This window comes from Coregonus clupeaformis, chromosome 24 (genome assembly GCF_020615455.1).
Source record: "Coregonus clupeaformis isolate EN_2021a chromosome 24, ASM2061545v1, whole genome shotgun sequence".
Lineage (NCBI taxonomy): Eukaryota > Metazoa > Chordata > Actinopteri > Salmoniformes > Salmonidae > Coregonus > Coregonus clupeaformis.
In genome coordinates, this window is record NC_059215.1 from 61,112,173 (window position 1) to 61,133,643 (window position 21,471).

A 21,471-nucleotide genomic window follows, 5' to 3' on the forward strand; every position below is an offset into this window, starting at 1 on the left:
CTTCTCTCTTGTGTACCTACTTCCTCTCTGGCTGCTCGGTTCACATGACGCAGAAGTGCCTGGTCAACCCTCCAATACAAATAAAGACACAGCTATTTAAAAGTCAGGACTTGTGACACTGCCTACACTCACTACCAGTGGGAAGACTGCCTACACTCACTACCAGTGGGAAGACTGCCTACACTCACTACCAGTGGGAAGACTGCCTACACTCACTACCAGTGGGAAGACTGCCTACACTCACTACCAGTGGGGAGACCTAGGGAAGGATATGGAGATCAAAGTAAGTGATATGACTGCATCCCTTCCACTTTATGTTGTAGTTTTCTATTTTAATTATAACAATGTAGGGTAGTAGAAATGTGAGGGATCAGGGATGTGCTCTTTGGTCTTTTTAACAATGTATACTGTAGTAGTCGTCATGTGGAGGCTGAAGCTTTGTTTTCAACAATGTATGGTAATGTGAGTATGTTTTCCATTCCGTTCCATAGGATTCACCTGTGAAGGGAGGTATCTCTATACTTCACACAGAGGAGAATGGGAAACACCACTATGAAGTGGAGAAGGTCCTCAAATTCAAGAAAGAAGGACAAGGAGGAGGAGCCTTCGCCAGGTAAGCTCTGATAACCTCTCTGTTTATCTATGAAGAATTTGAATATACTTTAGGTTGCAACCTTTAAAAAATATGTTTCATCAGGGGAGGGTTGGAGGATTTGGATAGAGGAGTTGAGAAATAGTTGGGGGAAACAGGAGGGACTTCCCATATTGTAAAACTCCTTTATGATGTAAGAAAATCGTTTTTGATCTAATGTCCAATGATTTTACAGTGGTGAGGTCACAGAGTGATTTAATTAGGTAATTCCACCCCTGAATGTAATAAAAAAGCTGTATTATTTTTCTCCAGGTCTGTGTAGATTGAACCACCAGGTCTGTGTAGATTGAACCACCAGGTCTGTGTAGATTGAACCACCAGGTCTGTGTAGATTGAACCACCAGGTCTGTGCAGTGCCAGATTAAAGAAATCATAGGCCCCAGGGCTTTGCTTTTTTATAGTTCCCCTTTTTAAAAATCTGCCTTTTAAAAACGCATTTCATGCAATTCTACATCATTTACATGACAAAAGACATTAGCTGAATCTTTTTTAATAACACACAAATGACCGAAATGAGTGGCTACTCTGACAGTGACAAACTGAGATCAATCTGGTCTTGAATTCAAGCAAACAATAGCCCAGGCCAATGAAGCGACACAAAGATTGTACAGTATCATGAGGCAGTGTACAGTATATACACTACCAGTCAAAAGTTTGGACACACCTACTCATTCAAGGGTTTTTCTTTATTGTTTCTATTTTCTACAATGTAGAATAATAGTGAAGACATCAAAACTATGAAATAATACATATGGAATCATGTAGTAATCTAAAACGTGTTAAACAAATCGACATATATTGTATATTTGATATTCTTCAAATAGCCACGCTTTGCCTTGATGACAGCTTTGCACACTCTTGACATTCTCTCAACCAGCTTCACCTGGAATGCTTTTCCAACTGTCTTGAAGGCGTTCCCACATATGCTGAGCACTTGTTGGCTGCTTTTCTTTCACTCTGCCATCCGACTCATCCCAAACCATCTCAATTGGGTTGAGGTCGGGGGATTGTGGAGGCCAGGTCATCTGACAGCACTCCATCACTCTCCTTCTTGGTAAAATAGCCCTTACACAGCCTGGATGTGTGTTGGGTCATTGTCCTGTTGAAAAACAAATGATAGTCCCACTAAGCCCAAACCAGATGGGATGGCGTATTGCTGCAGAATGCTGTCGTAGCCATGCTGGTTAAGTGTGCCTTGAATTCTAAATAAATCACAGACAGTGTCATCAGCAAAGCACCCCCCACACCATAACAGCTCCTCATCCATGCTTTACGTGGGAACTGCACTTGAAGAAACGTTCAAAGTTCTTGACATTTTCCGGATTGACTGAACTTAATGTCTTAAAGTAATGATTAACTCCCGAGTGGCACAGTGCTCTAAGGCACTGCATCGCAGTGCTAGCTGTGCCACTAGAGATCTTGGATTGAATCCAGGCTCTGTCGTAGCCGGCCGCGACCGGGAGACCCATGGGGTGGCGCACAATTGGCCCAGGGTAGGGGAGGGAATGGCCGGCACGGATGTAGCTCAGTTGGTAGAGCATGGCGTTTGCAACGCCAGGGTTGTGGGTTCGATTCCCACGGGGGGCCCGTATAAACTTTTTTTAAAAGAAATGTATGCACTCACTAACTGTAAGTCGTCTGCTAAATGACTAAATAAATGATGGACTGTAATTTCTCTTTTCTTATTTGAGCTGTTCTTGCCATAATATGGTATTTTACCTTTTACCACCTTTTACCATCTTCTGTATACCCCCCCCACCTTGTCACAACACAACTGATTGGCTCAAACGCATTAAGAAGGAAAGAAATTCCACAAATTAACTTTTAACAAGGCACACCTGTTAATTGAAATGCATTCCAGGTGACTACCTCATGAAGCTGGTTGAGAGAATGCCAAGAGTGTGCAAAGCTGTCATCAAGGCAAAGGGTGGCTATTTGAAGAATCTCAAATATAAAATATATTTTGATTTGTTTAACACTTTTTTGGTTACTACATGATTCCATATGTGTTATTTCATAGTTTTGATGTCTTCACTATTATTCTACAATGTATTTTTTTGTTGTTGAAAAAATAAAGAAAAACCCTTGAATGAGTGTCCAATCTTTTGACTGGTAGTGTATATATATCGTAGACTACTAAATAAAATGTCCAGTGGCACACTGACTCAGCTAATGATGAAGATGAAGCCATAGGCTACTCACGGTGATGCCCGATGCGCTCGTCGTGGCAATAGCCTATCTCAAGATGAGCTACTTTGAAAAAGAATGCTGCTGTTAGCTACAAATTGGGAGTTGTTGTGAAAAAATGTTTCTATTGGTTCTACAGACAGATTAGTATTTTATTTTCAGCAGTAGGAATTTGCTTTCCAAACTGTACATTTTTCCCGCGATTGTATTTTGAAATCTGCAAAAGGCAAACCGACAACCGCAACCAACCATAGAAATATAATCCATAGATTGCAGTTCCCATTCAAGTCAGGACTGGCATCCATTGCTAGTGTACCCATGAGTTTAATAGTCAAATTGTCTGGAAAAGAGGTTACAAAACCCTTCTGGATTATATGTCTATGGCCACAAGCAACAACCTGTAGCCTAAATGTGGCATGTATGCTGCCCAAACTGCGGCCTTCCCGACTGTAGACATAACGGTAACTGCCAAAATAAAGGAAACACTTGAGTAAGCAAGGTATACAAAGTACATGTTATGTACACTTGTAGAATCTATGCCAAGGAGCATTGAAGCTGTTCTGGCAGCTCTTGGAGGGGCAACACCCTTTTAAGACACTTTATGTTGATGCTTCCTTAATTTTGGCAGATAACTGTATGTGCTGTATTATTTTATATAAACTATTGATCTTCTGTGGCTAAATGATGCTCTCTGGTGTATTTTGAACATTGAGATCGTGCTCCTGTGGTTGGATAAAAAATGATAATACCAAAAATAACATTTTATTTTGTATTTTCTTGGGCCTCTACGGGCTTGGGCCCAGCCCCTTATTCACACAATTGACCAGTCACATTTATTTATTATGCAGTTTATTTTAATTATTTCATTAATCAGTTACCCAATCAAGGCAGGGCCCCCCAGTTACCTCCTCTCCTCCCCCCATCTGATGATTAGCAGAGCGGCAGCAGCAGGCTGTCTGAACTCATTGAGAGCGGGCTCCTGAGTCCTCCTGTGGTTGGCGGTTGCAGTGAAAAAAATATAAAATATATACTACATATATAATACAGTACATACTACATATCATATATACAGTACATATTTCCTTAATATATGTTACAGGAGGGGGTCGCAGTTCCGGAGCAATCCACTAGGTGTCCTCCTCCGACAACCTTAGACACCTTCTCACTCACAGTCTGGACTAATCATGATCCTATTGGTGTCACCTGTGTCTACCTGTTCACCTGTGTATTTATGCCCTCACTTCCCTGTGTTCCCTTGCTAGTTTATCTATGCTCAGCAGTACTAATCAGTGTCTGATCTGAGAAGTATGTACAGGTACTCGAGAAGTGTTCTCCCTGTTTCTTTATTATTTCAGTCGTAGTTACTATTTCGTATTTTGGGTGTCAGCCTGTTTTTGGAAAAAATTTTGCTCCACCTTTCTGTTATCGTGTTAAGTCCGTTGTTTTGTATCCTGGCTTCGGGACCACCAGTAAAGATCCTTGTTTCACCATCTCTGTCTACTGCCTACTGTCTATCCTGCACCGCACCTGGGTCACACCTCACACCTCACACCAACCCTTACACACATATATACATAAATATATATACACACATACACATATATATACACATATATATATATATATATATATATATATACACAGATATATATATACACATATATATATATAATATATATATATATATATATATATATATATATATATATATATATACTACCGTTCAAAAGTTTGGGGTCACTTGTTATTGAAAGAAAAGCAATTTTTTTGTCCATTAAAATAACATCAAATTGATAATAAATACAGTGTAGACATTGTTAATGTTGTAAATTGTGGAGCTGTCTCTAACCAGAATAGAAAGAGGAGTGGGAGGCCCCGGTACACAACTGAGCAAGAGGACACCGGGGCCTCCCACTCCTCTTTCTATTCTGGTTAGAGACAGTTTGCGCTGTTCTGTGAAGGGAGTAGTACACAGCGTTGTACGAGATCGTCAGTTTCTTGGCAATTTATCGCACGGAATAGCCTTCATTTCTCAGAACAAGAATAGACTGACGAGTTTCAGAATAAAGTTATTTGTTTCTGGCCGTTTTGAGCCTGTAATCGAACCCACAATTGCTGATGCTCCAGATACTCACCTAGTCTCAAGAAGGCCAGTTTTATTGCTTCTTTAATTAGCACAACAGTTTTCAGCTGTGCTAACATAATTGCAAAAGGGTTTTCTAATGATCAATTAGCCTTTTAAAATGATAAACTTGGATTAGCAAACACAAAGTGCCATTGGAACACAGGACTGATGGTTGCTGATAATGGGCCTCTGTACGCCTATGTAGATATTCCATTAAAAATCAGCTGTTTCCAGCTACAATAGCCATTTACAACATTTAACAATGTCTACACTGTATTTCTGATCAATTTGATGTTATTTTAATGGACAAAAAAAATGCATTTCTTTCGAAAACAAGGACATTTCTAAGTGACCCCAAACTTTTGAACGGTAGTGTGTGTATATATATAAATTGCTGCCTCTTGAGCCCCCCACGGGCCTGGGCCCAGGGGCTTCAGCTCCGGTAAGCCCCTGCATTATTCCAGCCCTGGGTCTCCATAGATTGAACCATTATACAGTATGTGGTGTTGTTGTTCCTCAGGAAAGGAGACAAGCTCCTGATGATAAATGGAGTGAACCTACAAGACCTATCCCCAAAGGCCTTCGTCAAGATTCTGACAGAAGGAAACCCAATGTTGGTGAGTGAATGAGTGATATAGTTGGAGGAAAGTTCTTATATTAATTCACTCACTATTCATGGGTTGCATGTTTCATCACAATAATTGTTTTGAACGTTGGTTTTGGACTGATGCCCAACTGAGTGTTCTACTCAACATATCGTCAATGAGCGCCGATGAAGATGTAATCAAACGTCCATTACAGTGGCTTAGAAATACAATGCCATTCAAAAGGATGCAAATAATTAGTAGCAAAACCTTTTGTCATCATTTTGATGTCGCCAGATTGTCTTTAGATGCAGTATAACTTTAGCTAGTTAGTTAAGATTGAGGGGAGGACACCGGGTTTGCGCTAGCTACCGTTAGCATGGCTAGCTATTTTTCACAAACTTTGCTAGCTAATGACAACATTGCCATCTCTCTAAAATACATTTGACAACATGATAAGCTGGAAAAATTGTTTCCTACTAAACATTTGACTACTTTAGCTTTGTCATCTTATTTCCAGGCACTATAGTGTAGTTTAGACTAAACAGCCGTTAGCTTCCGTCCAGAATGACTGGGTTTATCAGGACTTTAGGGCACCACCGTTACGCTGCCGGTCAGGGTTGCCAGGCCTGGTAAAAATTTAGACTACTCAAAACCCGCCCACAAGGCCTGAAAACTAGCCCAATTTTTTTTTGCTCGCAGCAAGAAAGGAGTTGCCACATTTAGCCAATAAACCATTTTTCAACAATGCTATCGAGCGATTTTAAGAAGGAATATCGACTTCACTTCTAAAGACCTAAGAATCAAAATTCGGTTTTCCTTCAACTAATGTGACAAGTTAAGGAATTTTAAATTGTCACGAGAAAATATAATTTGCCCTTATTAAACTTCAAAAAACGAATGTTAGGCTATTTTCTGGCAATTGTGCCGTTATTATGTGCCAGATGTTAAGACTACAAACCGTTATAAATGCCCTATTTGCCAGATTGACTTGTCATTTCAATAGGCGTAGGCTAGGCCTACTGACTAAAATCCAAGTTTATGTTTGTAATTAAACTTTGCCATGGTTTGGTTAGCTAGATGCAGGCAGCCTATAGCCCCTGATAGGCCTACATCTAATTTTAGATAGCCTACAGTAGCCTAGGCAAGATGTAGGCGAGATGTAAGATGAACGATTTAGCAGCTTGCTTAGTTCAAATTGATGGACTAATTCATTCAATACGAATAGCGAGGCGATTTCAAGGTAAGAAGTGCTTCCATTGTCGAATTGCCTGCTGGATGGGATCGTAATTTCAATCACTGAATCAAATATTAATAATATGGATATGAACTGAATAGGTCTATGCTTGTCAACAACAGCCAGTGTTCTTTATTTTTAATTTTTTTACTTGTAGCCTAATCTGACTGACTGTTACCTTCAATCTAATTCATTCTATTAAACAGCTGATTGGCAATTGAGATAGCGCTGTGACCATGATCACAATTGATAACTTCCAATTTCATTAACTAAACATGGCCATTAATAATTGCATAATAACATAAGGCTACAACAACAATAAACTGAAGTTATAATGTAGCCTATTTATTAAATTCAGTGGTGTAAAGTACTTAAGGAAAAATACTTTAAAGTACTATTTAAGTCGTTTTTTGGGGGGTATCTGTACTTTACTATTTATATTTTTGACTACTTTTACTTTTACTTCACTACATTCCAAAAAGAAGTATGTACTTTTTAATGCATATATTTTCCCTGACACCCAAAAGTACTGGTTACATTGTGAATGCTTAGCAGGACAGGAAAATAGTCAAATTCACGCACTAATCAATAGAACATCCCTGGTCATCCCTACTGCCTCTGATCTGGTGGACACACTAAACACACACGCTTCGTTTGTAAATTATGTCTGAGTATTGGAGATAGCCCCTGGCTATCCATAAATTTAAAAAACAAGAATATGGTGCTGTCTGGTTTGCTTAATATAAGGAATTTGAAATGATATATACTTTTACTTTTGATACTTAAATATATTTGAGCAATTACGTTTACTTTTGATACATAAGTATATTTAAAATCAAATAATTGTAGATTTTTACTCAAGTAGTATTTGACTGGGTGACTTTCACTTTTACTTGAGTCATTTTCTATTAAGTTATCTTTACTTTTACTCAAGTATGACAATTGGGTAGCCTACTTTTCCCACCACTGATTAAATCTGTTTGACATCGCCAGGTAGGCAACATCGTTTTCAATGTAGCCCAATTTAGAAGGAAAATTGCAGACATGGCAACCCTGCCACTGGTAGAGGGTGGCTTGAGAACATTCATAACAATGGCTTGAGGTGACCAAGTGATATTTACCAGAAATGACCAACAATTGTTTTGTTTTGAATTACTGTTTTAACCCATCAATCTCAATATTAGTCAGAGAGAGCGAGAGAGACCGACAGCGGAATGTGGAGAGAGAGAGAAGGGGGAGAGATGGAGAGAAAGGGGGAGAGGTAGAGGGAGAGAAGGAGAGAGAGAGGGGAGAGACAGAGAGAGAGAGACAGCGATGATACCATTGTTTATGGTATACAGTTTTCTTCAACTCTCCAGGAAGAAAGAGGAAGGACATCAGTGTTGACGTTATTCAGATAGTGTTGTCTGTTATCTTCCCATCTCTCTAGACTGTCCACCAAGCCAGCAGGGCTCCTCACCCAGAGAGATGCCCAGAGGAGGGGCCCGGTGCAGGGGCTGGGGCCGGGGCTCTCCACCCGGTCTCCAAGGAGAGCACCATGCTCAGCTTCAGCCTGGAGATGAAACGAGAGGATGACCTGGGTGATCTGGAGAGGTGGGCTGAATCAATCAATTCATCAATGAGTCATCCTATCAATCAGTCAATAAATCAGCCATATCGGGTGAACCGTTTAGAAATTACAGCACTTTTTGTACATAGTCCCCTCATTTTAGGGGACCAAAAGTATTCACTTATACAGAATGTGTATTAAAGTAGTAAAAAGTTAAGTATTTGGTCCCATATTCATAGCACGCAATGACTACATCAAGCTTGTGACTCTACAAATTTGTTGGATGCATTTTCTGTTTGTTTTGGTTGTGTTTTAGATTATTTTGTGCCCAATAGAAATGAATGGTAAATAATACATTACTTTTGTGTGCTGTAATTTTTAAAATGTTCACCCAATATGGACGGAAATACCCTCAAATTAAAGCTGACTGTCTGCACTTTAACCTCATAGTCATTGTATAATTTCAAATGCAAAGTGCTGGAGTACAGAGCCAAAACAAAGGTCACAGTCCCAATATTTTTGGAGCTCACTGTACATTCCTGGAACGTGTGTTGACACAGTAGCATATTCTATTTTGTGTATAATGTATTTTCATGTTTCCCAAACTCGGTCCTGGGGCCCCCCCTGGGTGCATGTTTTGGTTTTTGCCCTAGCACTACACAACTGATTCAAATAACCAACTCATCATCAAGCTTTTATTTTTTGAATCAACTTTGTAGTGCTAAGGCGAAAAACCAAAACGTTCACCCAATGGGGGGCACCAGGACCGAGTTTGGGAAACCCTGTTTTAATGGATCACTGGCCTCACACAAAGAATCTCCATTAAAATGTATAATAACGTCATGTTGTATCGTCCCTGGAAAAAGTGACTCCTATCGCCCCAAGGAAGACCTCCCAGAAGAGGAAGTCAACGAAGTCGATGGTGAGGTTGACGATCTGTTCCTGGTGGCTATGACGAACACCAGAATCTCTGTGGTGAGGGGGCGTGGCTGCAGCGCCGGGAGCTCTTGTCACAACTGCGGCAAGTCGGATTGTAACTTCAACGAGGTTGTCATGGTCGCAGAGTCCAGCAAAGTCACACTGGGTAAGACTGATTATTATTATTATTTATTTTTAAGCACTGGGGGCAGTTCCCACCCCACTTGTATTTTTGACATGCTTTTAATTGATAGCACAGTGAGTAGAGGGGACAGGAAAGACAGGAGAAGATTGTGTCAAATAGGTAGTGGGACGGTTTCATACCCAGGCAGACATGATACATGTGCACTGGGGAGTAGCAGCATATAACCACTAGCTAGACCACAGCAGGCAACCCTTTATTTTCATTTAACCAGGGTGTCCCAGGGTATGTTCTGGTGCTTACTTCAAAGCATTTAACACACCTGGTTGGTAACCTAGGTATTCCTTGTAGTAATAGTGTCAGTATTGCCAACCCAGCAGTGCTTCTGTAGCCATGTTGCTCTACTGTTCTAACTGGTTTGTGCCTGGTATTTAAGAAGACATTGTATGGTGACAATAGATACTTTCTGGTACTACTTACTCAACTCTACCTGGTTCCAAATCGTGGGCAATAGCTGTGCTTGCAGAAACAATCATATTTTAATTTTCATATTTTATTACTGTATAATTACAATTTATTCAACTTTTAACTGGTTCCAAATCGTGGCTAGTGGTGCTTATAGACATTTTCATATTTTATTACTGTTAAATTACCATTTCATTACATAATTTCTGAGTAAAAACAGGTTAATTTGTGTACTGTAAAATACACTTCCCTCATAATATCTCCCATGACCTTTCTCAGACAGAGAAGTGAAACCCTGGTCATGAATACCATATCGCAGTCACCATGTCCACATAGTTATAAACTAGACTTGATCCTTTCCACATCTCCTCCACACAGTTATAAACTAGACTTGATCCTTTCCACATCTCGTCCACATAGTTATAAACTAGACTTGATCCTTTCCACATCTCCTCCACATAGTTATAAACCAGACTTGATCCTTTCCACATCTCCTCCACACAGTTATAAACTAGACTTGATCCTTTCCACATCTCCTCCACATAGTTATAAACTAGACTTGATCCTTTCCACATCTCCTCCACACAGTTATAAACTAGACTTGATCCTTTCCACATCTCCTCCACACAGTTATAAATTAGACTTGATCCTTTCCACATCTCGTCCACATAGTTATAAACTAGACTTGATCCTTTCCACATCTCCTCCACATAGTTATAAACTAGACTTGATCCTTTCCACATCTCCTCCACATAGTTATAAACTAGACTTGATCCTTTCCACATCTCCTCCACATAGTTATAAACAAGACTTGATCCTTTCCACATCTCCTCCACACAGTTATAAACTAGACTTGATCCTTTCCACATCTCGTCCACACAGTTATAAACTAGACTTGATCCTTTCCACATCTCGTCCACATAGTTATAAACTAGACTTGATCCTTTCCACATCTCCTCCACATAGTTATAAACTAGACTTGATCCTTTCCACATCTCCTCCACACAGTTATAAACTAGACTTGATCCTTTCCACATCTCGTCCACACAGTTATAAACTAGACTTGATCCTTTCCACATCTCGTCCACACAGTTATAAACTAGACTTGATCCTTTCCACATCTCGTCCACACAGTTATAAACTAGACTTGATCCTTTCCACATCTTGTCCACATAGTTATAAACTAGACTTGATCCTTTCCACATCTCTTCACCAATGCACCAGTGTCTCTGGCATGGGTCCCAAACAATGACATCATCCAAATGAAGAGCTTGTTGAGGTTTCCTCATCATCTTCATTGTATTTTTTTATGACCATTTTGTCTTTTTGTTTCTTTCTTTCTCTATGTGTTCAGTGTCACGAGGAATGGGCAACTTGGAAAACGTAAAACAGTTGGACAACATCTTTATTGAAAACTATTTCTATCACACATACCTTCGGCGTAAACCTACACGTAGGATGCAGAGTATTCCTAGTTTGTCAACAACTCCAGGTTCGTTATAGAATAATATTTTTGTATTATGCTGTCAATTTTCTTATTATTTTATCATTATAAAATATATAACTGTGTTTATTAAACGCTGCAATGGCGATTATGTGCACAAATATTAACTTGATGATCACGGACAGTCTAAACTGTATAGTGTTAGAATGAAGAATATAGACTACAGACTGCGAACGCTAACTTTATCCCAATGTTTGTGTTGCTATGATAATAACTGATTATTGATTTGTTTATTTATTTATTTATTTCAGAGAAGATCACCATCTATCATTACAAGTCTGACTGTGTGGACGGAGAGTTTCGGGGGGTCCCTGTGGTCCTCAACTTCACCAGCTCTAACTGTTTCCTGAAGTGTGTTAAGGACGGAGAGAGAGTCTCTCTCTGTGTTGAGGTGAGCGCATACCCTTCAGGCCCTCTAATACACATTGGGGTTAGGTGTTTCAAGGCCTTCTAACAGACATCGGGGTTAGGTGTTTCAAGGCCTTCTAACAGACATTGGGGTTAGGTGTTTCAAGGCCCTCTAATACACATCGGGGTTAGGTGTTTCAAGGCCCTCTAATACACATTGGGGTTAGGTGTTTCAAGGCCCTCTAATACACATTGGGGTTAGGTGTTTCAAGGCCTTCTAACAGACATTGGGGTTAGGTGTTTCAAGGCCCTCTAATAGACATCAGGGTTAGGTGTTTCAAGGCCCTCTAATAGACATCGGGGTTAGGTGTTTCAAGGCCCTCTAATACACATTGGGGTTAGGTGTTTCAAGGCCCTCTAATACACATTGGGGTTAGGTGTTTCTAGGCCCTCTAATACACATTGTGGTTAGGTGTTTCTAGGCCCTCTAATACACATTGTGGTTAGGTGTTTCAAGGCCCTCTAATAGACATCGGGGGTTAGGTGTTTCAAGGCCTTCTAACAGACATCGGGGTTAGGTGTTTCAAGGCCCTCTAATACACATTGGGGTTAGGTGTTTCAAGGCCTTCTAACAGACATTGGGGTTAGGTGTTTCAAGGCCCTCTAATAGACATCAGGGTTAGGTGTTTCAAGGCCCTCTAATAGACATCGGGGTTAGGTGTTTCAAGGCCCTCTAATACACATTGGGGTTAGGTGTTTCAAGGCCCTCTAATACACATTGGGGTTAGGTGTTTCTAGGCCCTCTAATACACATTGTGGTTAGGTGTTTCTAGGCCCTCTAATACACATTGTGGTTAGGTGTTTCAAGGCCCTCTAATAGACATCAGCGTTAGGTGTTTCAAGGCCCTCTAATAGACATCGGGGGTTAGGTGTTTCAAGGCCTTCTAACAGACATCGGGGTTAGGTGTTTCAAGGCCCTCTAATACACATTGGGGTTAGGTGTTTCAATGCCCTCTAATACACATCGGGGTTAGGTGTTTCAAGGCCCTTTAATACACATCGGGGTTAGGTGTTTCAAGGCCCTCTAATAGACATCGGGGTTAGGTGTTTCATGGCCCTCTAATACACATCGGGGTTAGGTGTTTCAAGGCCTTCTAATAGACATCGGGGTTAGGTGTTTCAAGGTCTTCTAACAGACATTGGGGTTAGGTGTTTCAAGGCCCTCTAATACACATTGGGGTTAGGTGTTTCAAGGCCCTCTAATACACATTGGGGTTAGGTGTTTCTAGGCCCTCTAATACACATTGTGGTTAGGTGTTTCTAGGCCCTCTAATACACATTGTGGTTAGGTGTTTCAAGGCCCTCTAATATACATCAGGGTTAGGTGTTTCAAGGCCCTCTAATACACATTGGGGTTAGGTGTTTCAAGGCCCTCTAATACACATAGGGGTTAGGTGTTTCAAGGCCCTCTAATATACATTGGGGTTATGTGTGTCAAGGCCCTCTAATACACATTGGGGTTAGGTGTTTCAAGGCCCTCTAATAGACATCGGGGTTAGGTGTTTCAAGGCCCTTTAATACACATTGGGGTTAGGTGTTTCAAGGCCCTCTAATAGACATCGGGGTTAGGTGTTTCAAGGCCCTCTAATACACATCGGGGTTAGGTGTTTCAAGGCCCTCTAATAGACATCGGGGGTTAGGTGTTTCAAGTGCTTCTAACAGACATTGGGGTTAGGTGTTTCAAGGCCCTCTAATAGACATTGGAGTTAGGTGTTTCAAGGCCCTCTAACAGACATTGGGGTTAGGTGTTTCAAGGCCCTCTAACATACATTGGGGTTAGGTGTTTCAAGGCCCTCTAACAGACATTGGGGTTAGGTGTTTCAAGGCCCTCTAATAGACATCGGGGTTAGGTGTTTCAAGGCCCTGTAATACACATTGGGGTTAGGTGTTGAAGGCCCTCTAATACACATTGGGGTTAGGTGTTTCAAGGCCCTCTAATACACATTGGGGTTATGTGTTTCAAGACCCTCTAACAGACATTGGGGTTAGGTGTTTCAAGGCCCTCTAATGGACATCGGGGGTTAGATGTTTCAAGCGAGCCGTAGTCCTCTGGCTCCTTATCGTAACGGTACAAGGGACCCAGAGGGTTACTCCCTACATCGTCATAAGGGTCATTTTTACCAGCATTTTCACAATCAGTAGTGACATCATCTTACCTGCCTTCTGTACCGCCAGGCACTAGGCAGCTCAGACATGGGGTCATAACCCACATGACACGTACGGAGTACAATAGCACAACTACAGTCAGTTTTAAGGCATTCACCTACAGTGAGTCATTCCAGGACCAGATTGGGTCCCACATATTGCCGTTTACCAGAGAGGTCACAATCTGTTCACCAATCACCCCTTCACTGGTAAAGGAACCAATTGCAGCGTTCACCTTGACATTTACCGAGGAATGTATAATGGAGATAGCCTTCAACTGGGTGCTATGGGCACGGCAGACTCAGTCAATTCGTGCAACTCAACAAGTTCTTTAAGGATAGTGGAAATGTACAGAACAGGTATGTTTGAGGTTAGTGACTGGGTATGTTTAGATGTTCTAGGGAACAACGCGGTGTCATCGGAAAATATATGATTCTTAACATCAACACAGTAATCGTTAGGGACTTTACATGTCCGCGCTGTGTTTGTTAACAGCTGGGTAGGGGCTCTCCCATGTCCAGGATGCAGCTGAGATTAGTTCCTTCATGGGAAACAGCTGGTGGCTTGAAATGGAACAGTAGATGTTAGACAGGGTGGTATAGCATCTGGTCATGAGTACCGTTTCTAAAAGGTACAGGAGTGATTAGAGTCAAGCCCTCAACTTGCATTGTCCTTACCCGTGACCATTTCCCAGGCAGTCTATCTCCAATAGGAACTTCTACCATACTTGCAAGACAGTGGAGGCTGCTGAGGGAAGAACGGCTCATTATAATGGCTGGAACGGTCCAAATGGAATGGCATCAAACACTTGGAAACCGTGTGTTTGATGTATTTGATACCATTCCACTGATTCCGCTCCAGTCATTACCACAAGCCCGTTCTCCCCAATTAAGGTGTGTTGCAAGAATAAAATGGGGCCAGGAGCCCTCAACTTTGGCTGGTGCCAGTAATGACATGGGAATTTAACCGAATGGAGGTGGAGCGCGGCAGCATTCAGGGCTAGAACCACACAGTTTATAATTGGCCTTGTCCGTGTCATACGTGGTAACAGACCACGATCACATGCAGCGTCGACGTTATCTATTTACCATCAAGTAAAGGGTAAAAGTCCACGATGCTCCTGGCCCTTCTGATGGGCATCCTCCTGCTCCAGAACCTCCACCTCCTAGTGGGAGGAAACAAAAACGCCATCACAGGCGTAGAGGAAAGACAGAGGGGTGATGTGCTAGCAACCCCTCCCCCTCCGCATCCTGCACCACTGAATCTAGAGGGGAGACCCCTACTGAAGAAACCGAAACTCCTGAATCTAAGGAATGTCCCCTTAGAGAAGACAGAAGAAGAAGAAGAAGAAGAAGAAGAAGAAGAAGAAGAAGAAGAAGAAGAAGAAGAAGAAGAAGAAGAAGAAGAAGAAGTCGACGGGAAGCAAACTCACCATGCTCTTCACAGGTTGTGTGGATTGATAACCAAACAGATTAACTGTCTTTCTCCTCTGAGTTTGATGATAACCAAACAGCAGTGGTGGAAAAAGTACCCAATTGTCATACTTGAGTAAAAGTAAAGATACCTTAATAGAAAATTAAGTGACGTAAAAGTGAAAGTCACCCAGTAAAATACTACTTCAGTTGTCACGCGACGTGTATGCGGTCAGCGAAGTCAAACGCAGGACACCGAGCGACTGGCAACGTACTTTTACTGAACACAGTAAAAAGAGTACAAAAACAACAAACCTCCAAACAGGGAGGAAACACAATAACCCGCACACCAAAGCAACTGCCGGAATGACAAAGAACAATCACACACAATAACCAATGAGAGACAGGGGGTTATATAGGGAATAAAATACAACATAATGGGAAACAGGTGTAAACAATAAAGACCAAACACCGAAACATCGATCGGCAGCAGCTAGTACTCCTGGGACGACGAACGCCGAAGCCTGCCCGAGCAAGGAGGAGGAGCAGCCTCTGCTGAATCCGTGACAGTACCCCCCCCCTTGACGCGCGGCTCCAGCCGTGCGCCGACCCCGGCCTCGGGGACAGCCAGGAGGACGCGGAGCAGGGCGAGTCGGATGACTCCGGTGGAAATCCCTCAACATGGAGGGATCTAGGATGTCCCTCCTAGGGACCCAGCACCGTTCCTACGGACCGTACCCCTCCCACTCCACGAGATACTGCAGACCTCGAATCCAAGATGGAACGGACTGAGTACGCCGGAGCCCCCTCGATGTCTAGTGGGGGCGGAGGAGCCTCTCGTACCTCATTCTCCTGGAGTGGACCAGCTACCACCGGCCTGAGGAGAGACACATGGAATGAGGGGTTAATGCGGTAATTAATGGGCAGTTGTAACCTATAACATACCTCGTTCAATCTCCTCAGGACTTTAAATGGCCCCACAAACCGCCGACCCAGCTTCCGGCAGGGCAGGCGAAGGGGCAGGTTTCGGGTCGAGAGCCAGACCCGATCTCCCGGTGCATACACCGGAGCCTCACTGCGGTGGCGATCGGCACTCGCCTTTTGCCGCCTGATAGCCCGCTGCAGATGGACATGCGCAGCGTTCCATGTTTCTTCCGAGCGCCGAAACCACTCATCCACCGCAGGGGCTTCGATCTGGCTCTGATGCCAGGGTGCTAGGACCGGCTGATAACCCAGCACACACTGAAAAGGCGTAAGATTAGTAGAGGAGTGGCGGAGTGAGTTTTGGGCTATCTCTGCCCAGGGGATATATCCCGACCACTCCTCCTGCCGGTCCTGGCAATAGGACCTCAGAAACCTACCCACATCCTGGTTCACTCTCTCCACCTGCCCATTACTCTCAGGGTGAAAACCTGAGGTAAGGCTAATCGAGACCCCCAGACGTTCCATAAACGCCCTCCAGACTCTAGAGGTGAACTGGGGACCCTGATCAGACACTATATCCTCAGGCACCCCGTAGTGCCGGAAGACGTGAGTAAACAGGGTGTCAGCAGTTTGTAGGGCTGTAGGGAGACCTAGCATAGGAATGAGACGGCAGGCCTTAGAAAACCGATCCACAACGACCAAGATCGTAGTGTCCACCGATAGGTGAGACCACGGCCGTTGTGGAACGGGTAGGGGTTGTAACTTCCCTCTGGGCAGGTGTCTAGGCGCCTTACACTGGGCGCACACCGAGCAGGAGGAAACGTAAACCCTCACGTCCCTAGCTAAAGCGGGCCACCAGTACTTCCCACTAAGGCAGTGCACTGTCCGACCAATACCAAGATGACCAGAGGAGGGTGACGTGTGAGCCCAATATATCAATCGATCACGAACCTCGAGCGGCACGTACTTCCGTCCCTCTGGACACTGTGGGGGAGTAGGATCGGCACGTAACGCCTGCTCGATGTCCGCATCGACCTCCCACACCACCGGTGCCACCAGACAAGACTCCGGAAGTATGGGAGTGGGCTCAATGGAGCTCTCCTCTGTGTCATATCGTCGGGACAGGGTGTTTGCCTTAGCGTTCTGTGACCCTGGTCTATAGGTGAGCTTAAATACAAATCGGGTAAGAAACATAGCCCACCTAGCCTGGCGAGGGTTCAGTCTCCTCACTGCCCGGATGTACTCCAGGTTACGATGGTCAGTCAGAATGAGAAAAGGGTGTTTAGCCCCCTCAAGCCAATGCCTCCACACCTTCAGGGCTTGAACCACCGCTAGCAGCTCCCTGTCCCCCACGTCATAATTGCGCTCCGCCGGACTGAGCTTCTTAGAATAGTAAGCACAGGGGCGGAGTTTTGGTGGCGTACCCGAGCGCTGAGACAGTATAGCACCGATCCCAGCCTCGGACGCATCCACCTCAACTTGGAACGCCAAAGAGGGATCTGGATGTGCCAGCACCGGAGCCGAGGCGAACAGGTCCTTCAGATGTCTAAACGCCCTGTCCGCCTCAGCCGACCACTGCAGACGCACCGGGCCCCCCTTTAGCAGGGAGGTGATGGGAGCTGCTACCTGTCCAAAGTCCCGGATAAACCTCTGGTAGTAATTGGCAAAACCCAAGAACCGCTGCACCTCCTTCACCGTGGTGGGAGTCTGCCAATTACGCACGGCTGAAACGCGGTCAATCTCCATCTCCACCCCTGACGCGGACAACTGATGTCCCAGGAAGGAGATGGACTCCTGGAAGAACAGACATTTCTCCGCCTTCGCATACAGGTCATGCTCCAACAGTCTACCAAGCACCCAACGCACCAGGGACACATGCTCGGCTCGTGTAGCGGAGTATATTAGAATGTCATCAATATACACCACTACACCCAGTCCATGCAAATCCCGGAAAATCTCGTCCACAAATGATTGGAAGACTGAAGGAGCATTCATTAAACCGTATGGCATGACGAGGTACTCATAGTGACCCGAGGTGGTACTGAATGCTGTCTTCCACTCATCTCCCTCCCTAATGCGCACCAGGTTGTACGCTGCAGGATTTCAGTCCTTCACGGCGTAGTGTGTTACCAATTGTTTTCTTGGTGACTATGGTCCTAGCTGCCTTGAGATCATTGACAAGATCCTCCTGTGTAGTTCTGGGCTGATTCCTCACTGTTCTCATGATCATTGCAACTCCACGAGGTGAGATCTTGCATGGAGCCCCAGGCTGAGGGAGATTGACAGTTCTTTTGTGTTTCTTCCATTTGCGAATAATCGCACCAACTGTTGTCACCTTCTCACCAAGCTGCTTGGCGATGGTCTTGTAGCCCATTCCAGCCTTGTGTAGGTCTACAATCTTGTCCCTGACATCCTTGGAGAGCTCTTTGGTCTTGGCCATGGTGGAGAGTTTGGAATCTGATTGATTGATTGCTTCTGTGGACAGGTGTCTTTTATACAGGTAACAAACTGAGATTAGGAGCACACTTTTAAAGGGAGTGCTCCTAATCTCAGCTCGTTACCTGTATAAAAGACACCTGGGAGCCAGAAATCTTTCTGATTGAGAGGGGGTCAAATACTTATTTCCCTCATTAAAATGCTAATCAATTTATAACATTTTTGACATGCGTTTTTCTGGATTTTTTTGTTGTTATTCTGTCTCTCACTGTTCAAATAAACACCATTAAAATTATAGACTGATCATTTCTTTGTCAGTGGGCAAACGTACAAAATCCGCAGTGGATCAAATACTTTTTTCCCTCACTGTATATATATATATATGTGTGTGTATATATATATGTATGTGTGTGTATTCTTTATTAAAACTGCATTGTTGGTTAAGGGCTTGTAAGTAAGCATTTCACTGTAAGGACTACACATGTTGTATTCGGTGCATGTGACAAATACAATTTGATTTGATTTGAAGCTGATGGTGATCTGGTTCCCATCACAGTAACTGGAGTGGTTGCTTTCATATTGTGTTTCATACAGATCTGGCAGTTTTTAACAAGTGTTTCGCAAATCGGGCCAAATTTGGGACAATACCATTCTTTCCTACACATTCCTAAAATCCCCCTTGGACACGTCGTTCCATGATACTACATGTGTGCAAGATAGGGGAGGAGTACAGGTGCCAGGTTGTCGTCGGGTTTACAGCCTACAGACATTCAACACCACTTTTCAACGGTATCAGCAACACCACTTAACAACATCAGTATAAGTATGTACAGTCACCATGGGTGAATCCTGTGAGGGGAGGAGGAACCATGGCCGCTGCTGTTTTCGCAGCCATGTCAGCACTGGCGTTCCCTTTCGTAACAGAATTGGCCCCAGAAGTGTGGGCAGCACGTTTAATAATAGCACCAGCATTAGGTAACGAAACAGCTTCTAACAATGCAGCTACCCCCGCGTCACAATTGCTGCTACGGAGTGTGGAGCGTGTACTGTCAGGAGATCTTTGGGACTCCAGTTCCTCATCTCGTTTTTGCATGTTGTGTTTGTGAGATTCAACCACCGGAAGACTGGTGTTTCAAATTAGCCAAACTGGAAAATAATGTTACTGTCAGCGGGCATTGGTCACGGTTCCTATCGTGTTTCATTTCAAATGTCTTTTTGTGGCAGCATTTGATTCTTGCTCGGTCCAGGGAACCACCCTTTGGCATGGTGTCCACGAACTTGCGATTTATGAAAGTGCTCCATTTACTCACCTTGTGGTAGTCCGGTGACCATTTGTCTTCAGACTCAACAGCCTGTTCTTTATAATTAGAGGCTCCCGTGGTTTTTAACAGATTTGTTATATATTTTACAAATTTGGCAAGACCTTTGGGCGAATTTTCACTATTTCAGTTCCACGAGACATAAAGAGGGCACTACATTTTTAGGCGAACCCTTCGGGCATATTTGCATTTGGTATTCACATAATTTGCATGTATTTAAGTTCAGGTCATAAAATAATTTCTAAACAGTATAATAAAGGGATATTTACCCTGGGTCTAGCACCCGGAATACATAGTAATACCTTTTAAACACATAATCTGGTAGTTCTCACCCAGATGTACCTTATTTGATCCAGGATCATCCCTGGGTTTACCTTCACACAACATTTCATCCAGGATCTACTAAACTAACATATGGAATTGTTTTAAGATGGTCATACCATGGATAATTTAGCTATTTTATTTTGAATTTTAAGACCCCTTTAGGTATAAAATAATTATTAAAAAGATTTGATAACATATTGAACTTTGCCTTTACTACTATAGCCCATAGAAACACATTGAATAACACATTCATAAATGGTAAGAAAGACAGTCCAAAAATTATAAGGAATAAGGTTTTGATAGCTTTAACCTGGACACATCCTTTCAGTCCTTTCAGGCTTGTGACAAACATAGACTGAAAAGCATCAGGAAGGATGATGAGGAGATCCAGCCGTTTGTCTTCCACATGAAGGCTGAAATGAGCAGACAGCGTCGGTTTGAGTCCGCCTACTGCCAGGGCTGGTTCATCCACACTTCTAACGAGACCAAAGTAGATTTGGGGAAACCCCAGGGGATGACAGGGGACCAGTCATTCTTCTTTGTCATCCATACATGATGGAGAGGGTTTGTTGTTTCTGCGTGTTATGTTACTCTATGTAGTTTCTATAGTTTTTTTTATATACCATCATTTTATACCGTCATTGTTTTGAAGTGGTCTGTCCTATATCTACGAGATATAAGAAAGCTCAGGAAATATCTTTGTTTTTTTGGACACATTTAACCGCTTATTTTTGTTGGCACAAAACTACCTCCATACTTCCGTTCATTTGGAAGCAGGTAGCTTAGTGGTTAAGAGCATTGGGCCAGTAATCGAAAGGTCGCTGGTTCTAATCCCCGAGCCGACTAGGTGAAAAATCTGTCGATGTGCCCTTGAGCAAGGCACTTAACCCTAATTGCTCCTGTAAGTCGCTCTGGATAAGAGCGTCTGCTAAAATGACAAAAAAATAAAACAATAAATAAAATAAAAAATTGTATGGGTTACCTTCAGACGAGTCCTGTGACACGTGTGGGGGCCGTAAAGCAAAACGGAGAACACCATAGTGTTCGTGAGAGTCTCAACTTGCCATGGAGTTAGTAGGGCCAAACCGTTCAGATGCTACAGACGTTTTTGTGAGAAGACCGATTTTCGGGATGTCTCAT

At 43.2% G+C, this 21,471-nt stretch overlaps 1 protein-coding gene across 2 annotated transcripts in view; it reads left to right on the top strand.

The window, feature by feature from the left end:
- LOC121562340 overlaps nt 1–21,471 on the top strand; it is a 22,348-nt gene continuing 877 nt past the window's right edge. The window contains exons 1-8 of one of the 2 annotated variants that reach the window (XM_041874636.2): nt 1–283; nt 492–613; nt 5,485–5,581; nt 8,215–8,378; nt 9,201–9,418; nt 11,214–11,351; nt 11,615–11,754; nt 20,669–21,046. In XM_041874636.2, the coding sequence (XP_041730570.1) occupies nt 272–283; nt 492–613; nt 5,485–5,581; nt 8,215–8,378; nt 9,201–9,418; nt 11,214–11,351; nt 11,615–11,754; nt 20,669–20,887 (1,110 nt within the window). In that variant the 5' untranslated portion in view covers nt 1–271 and the 3' untranslated portion in view covers nt 20,888–21,046. Of the gene's footprint in view, nt 284–491; nt 614–5,484; nt 5,582–8,214; nt 8,379–9,200; nt 9,419–11,213; nt 11,352–11,614; nt 11,755–20,668; nt 21,047–21,471 lie in introns of those variants that run through there. The other variant, XM_041874637.2, reaches the window with a different exon arrangement.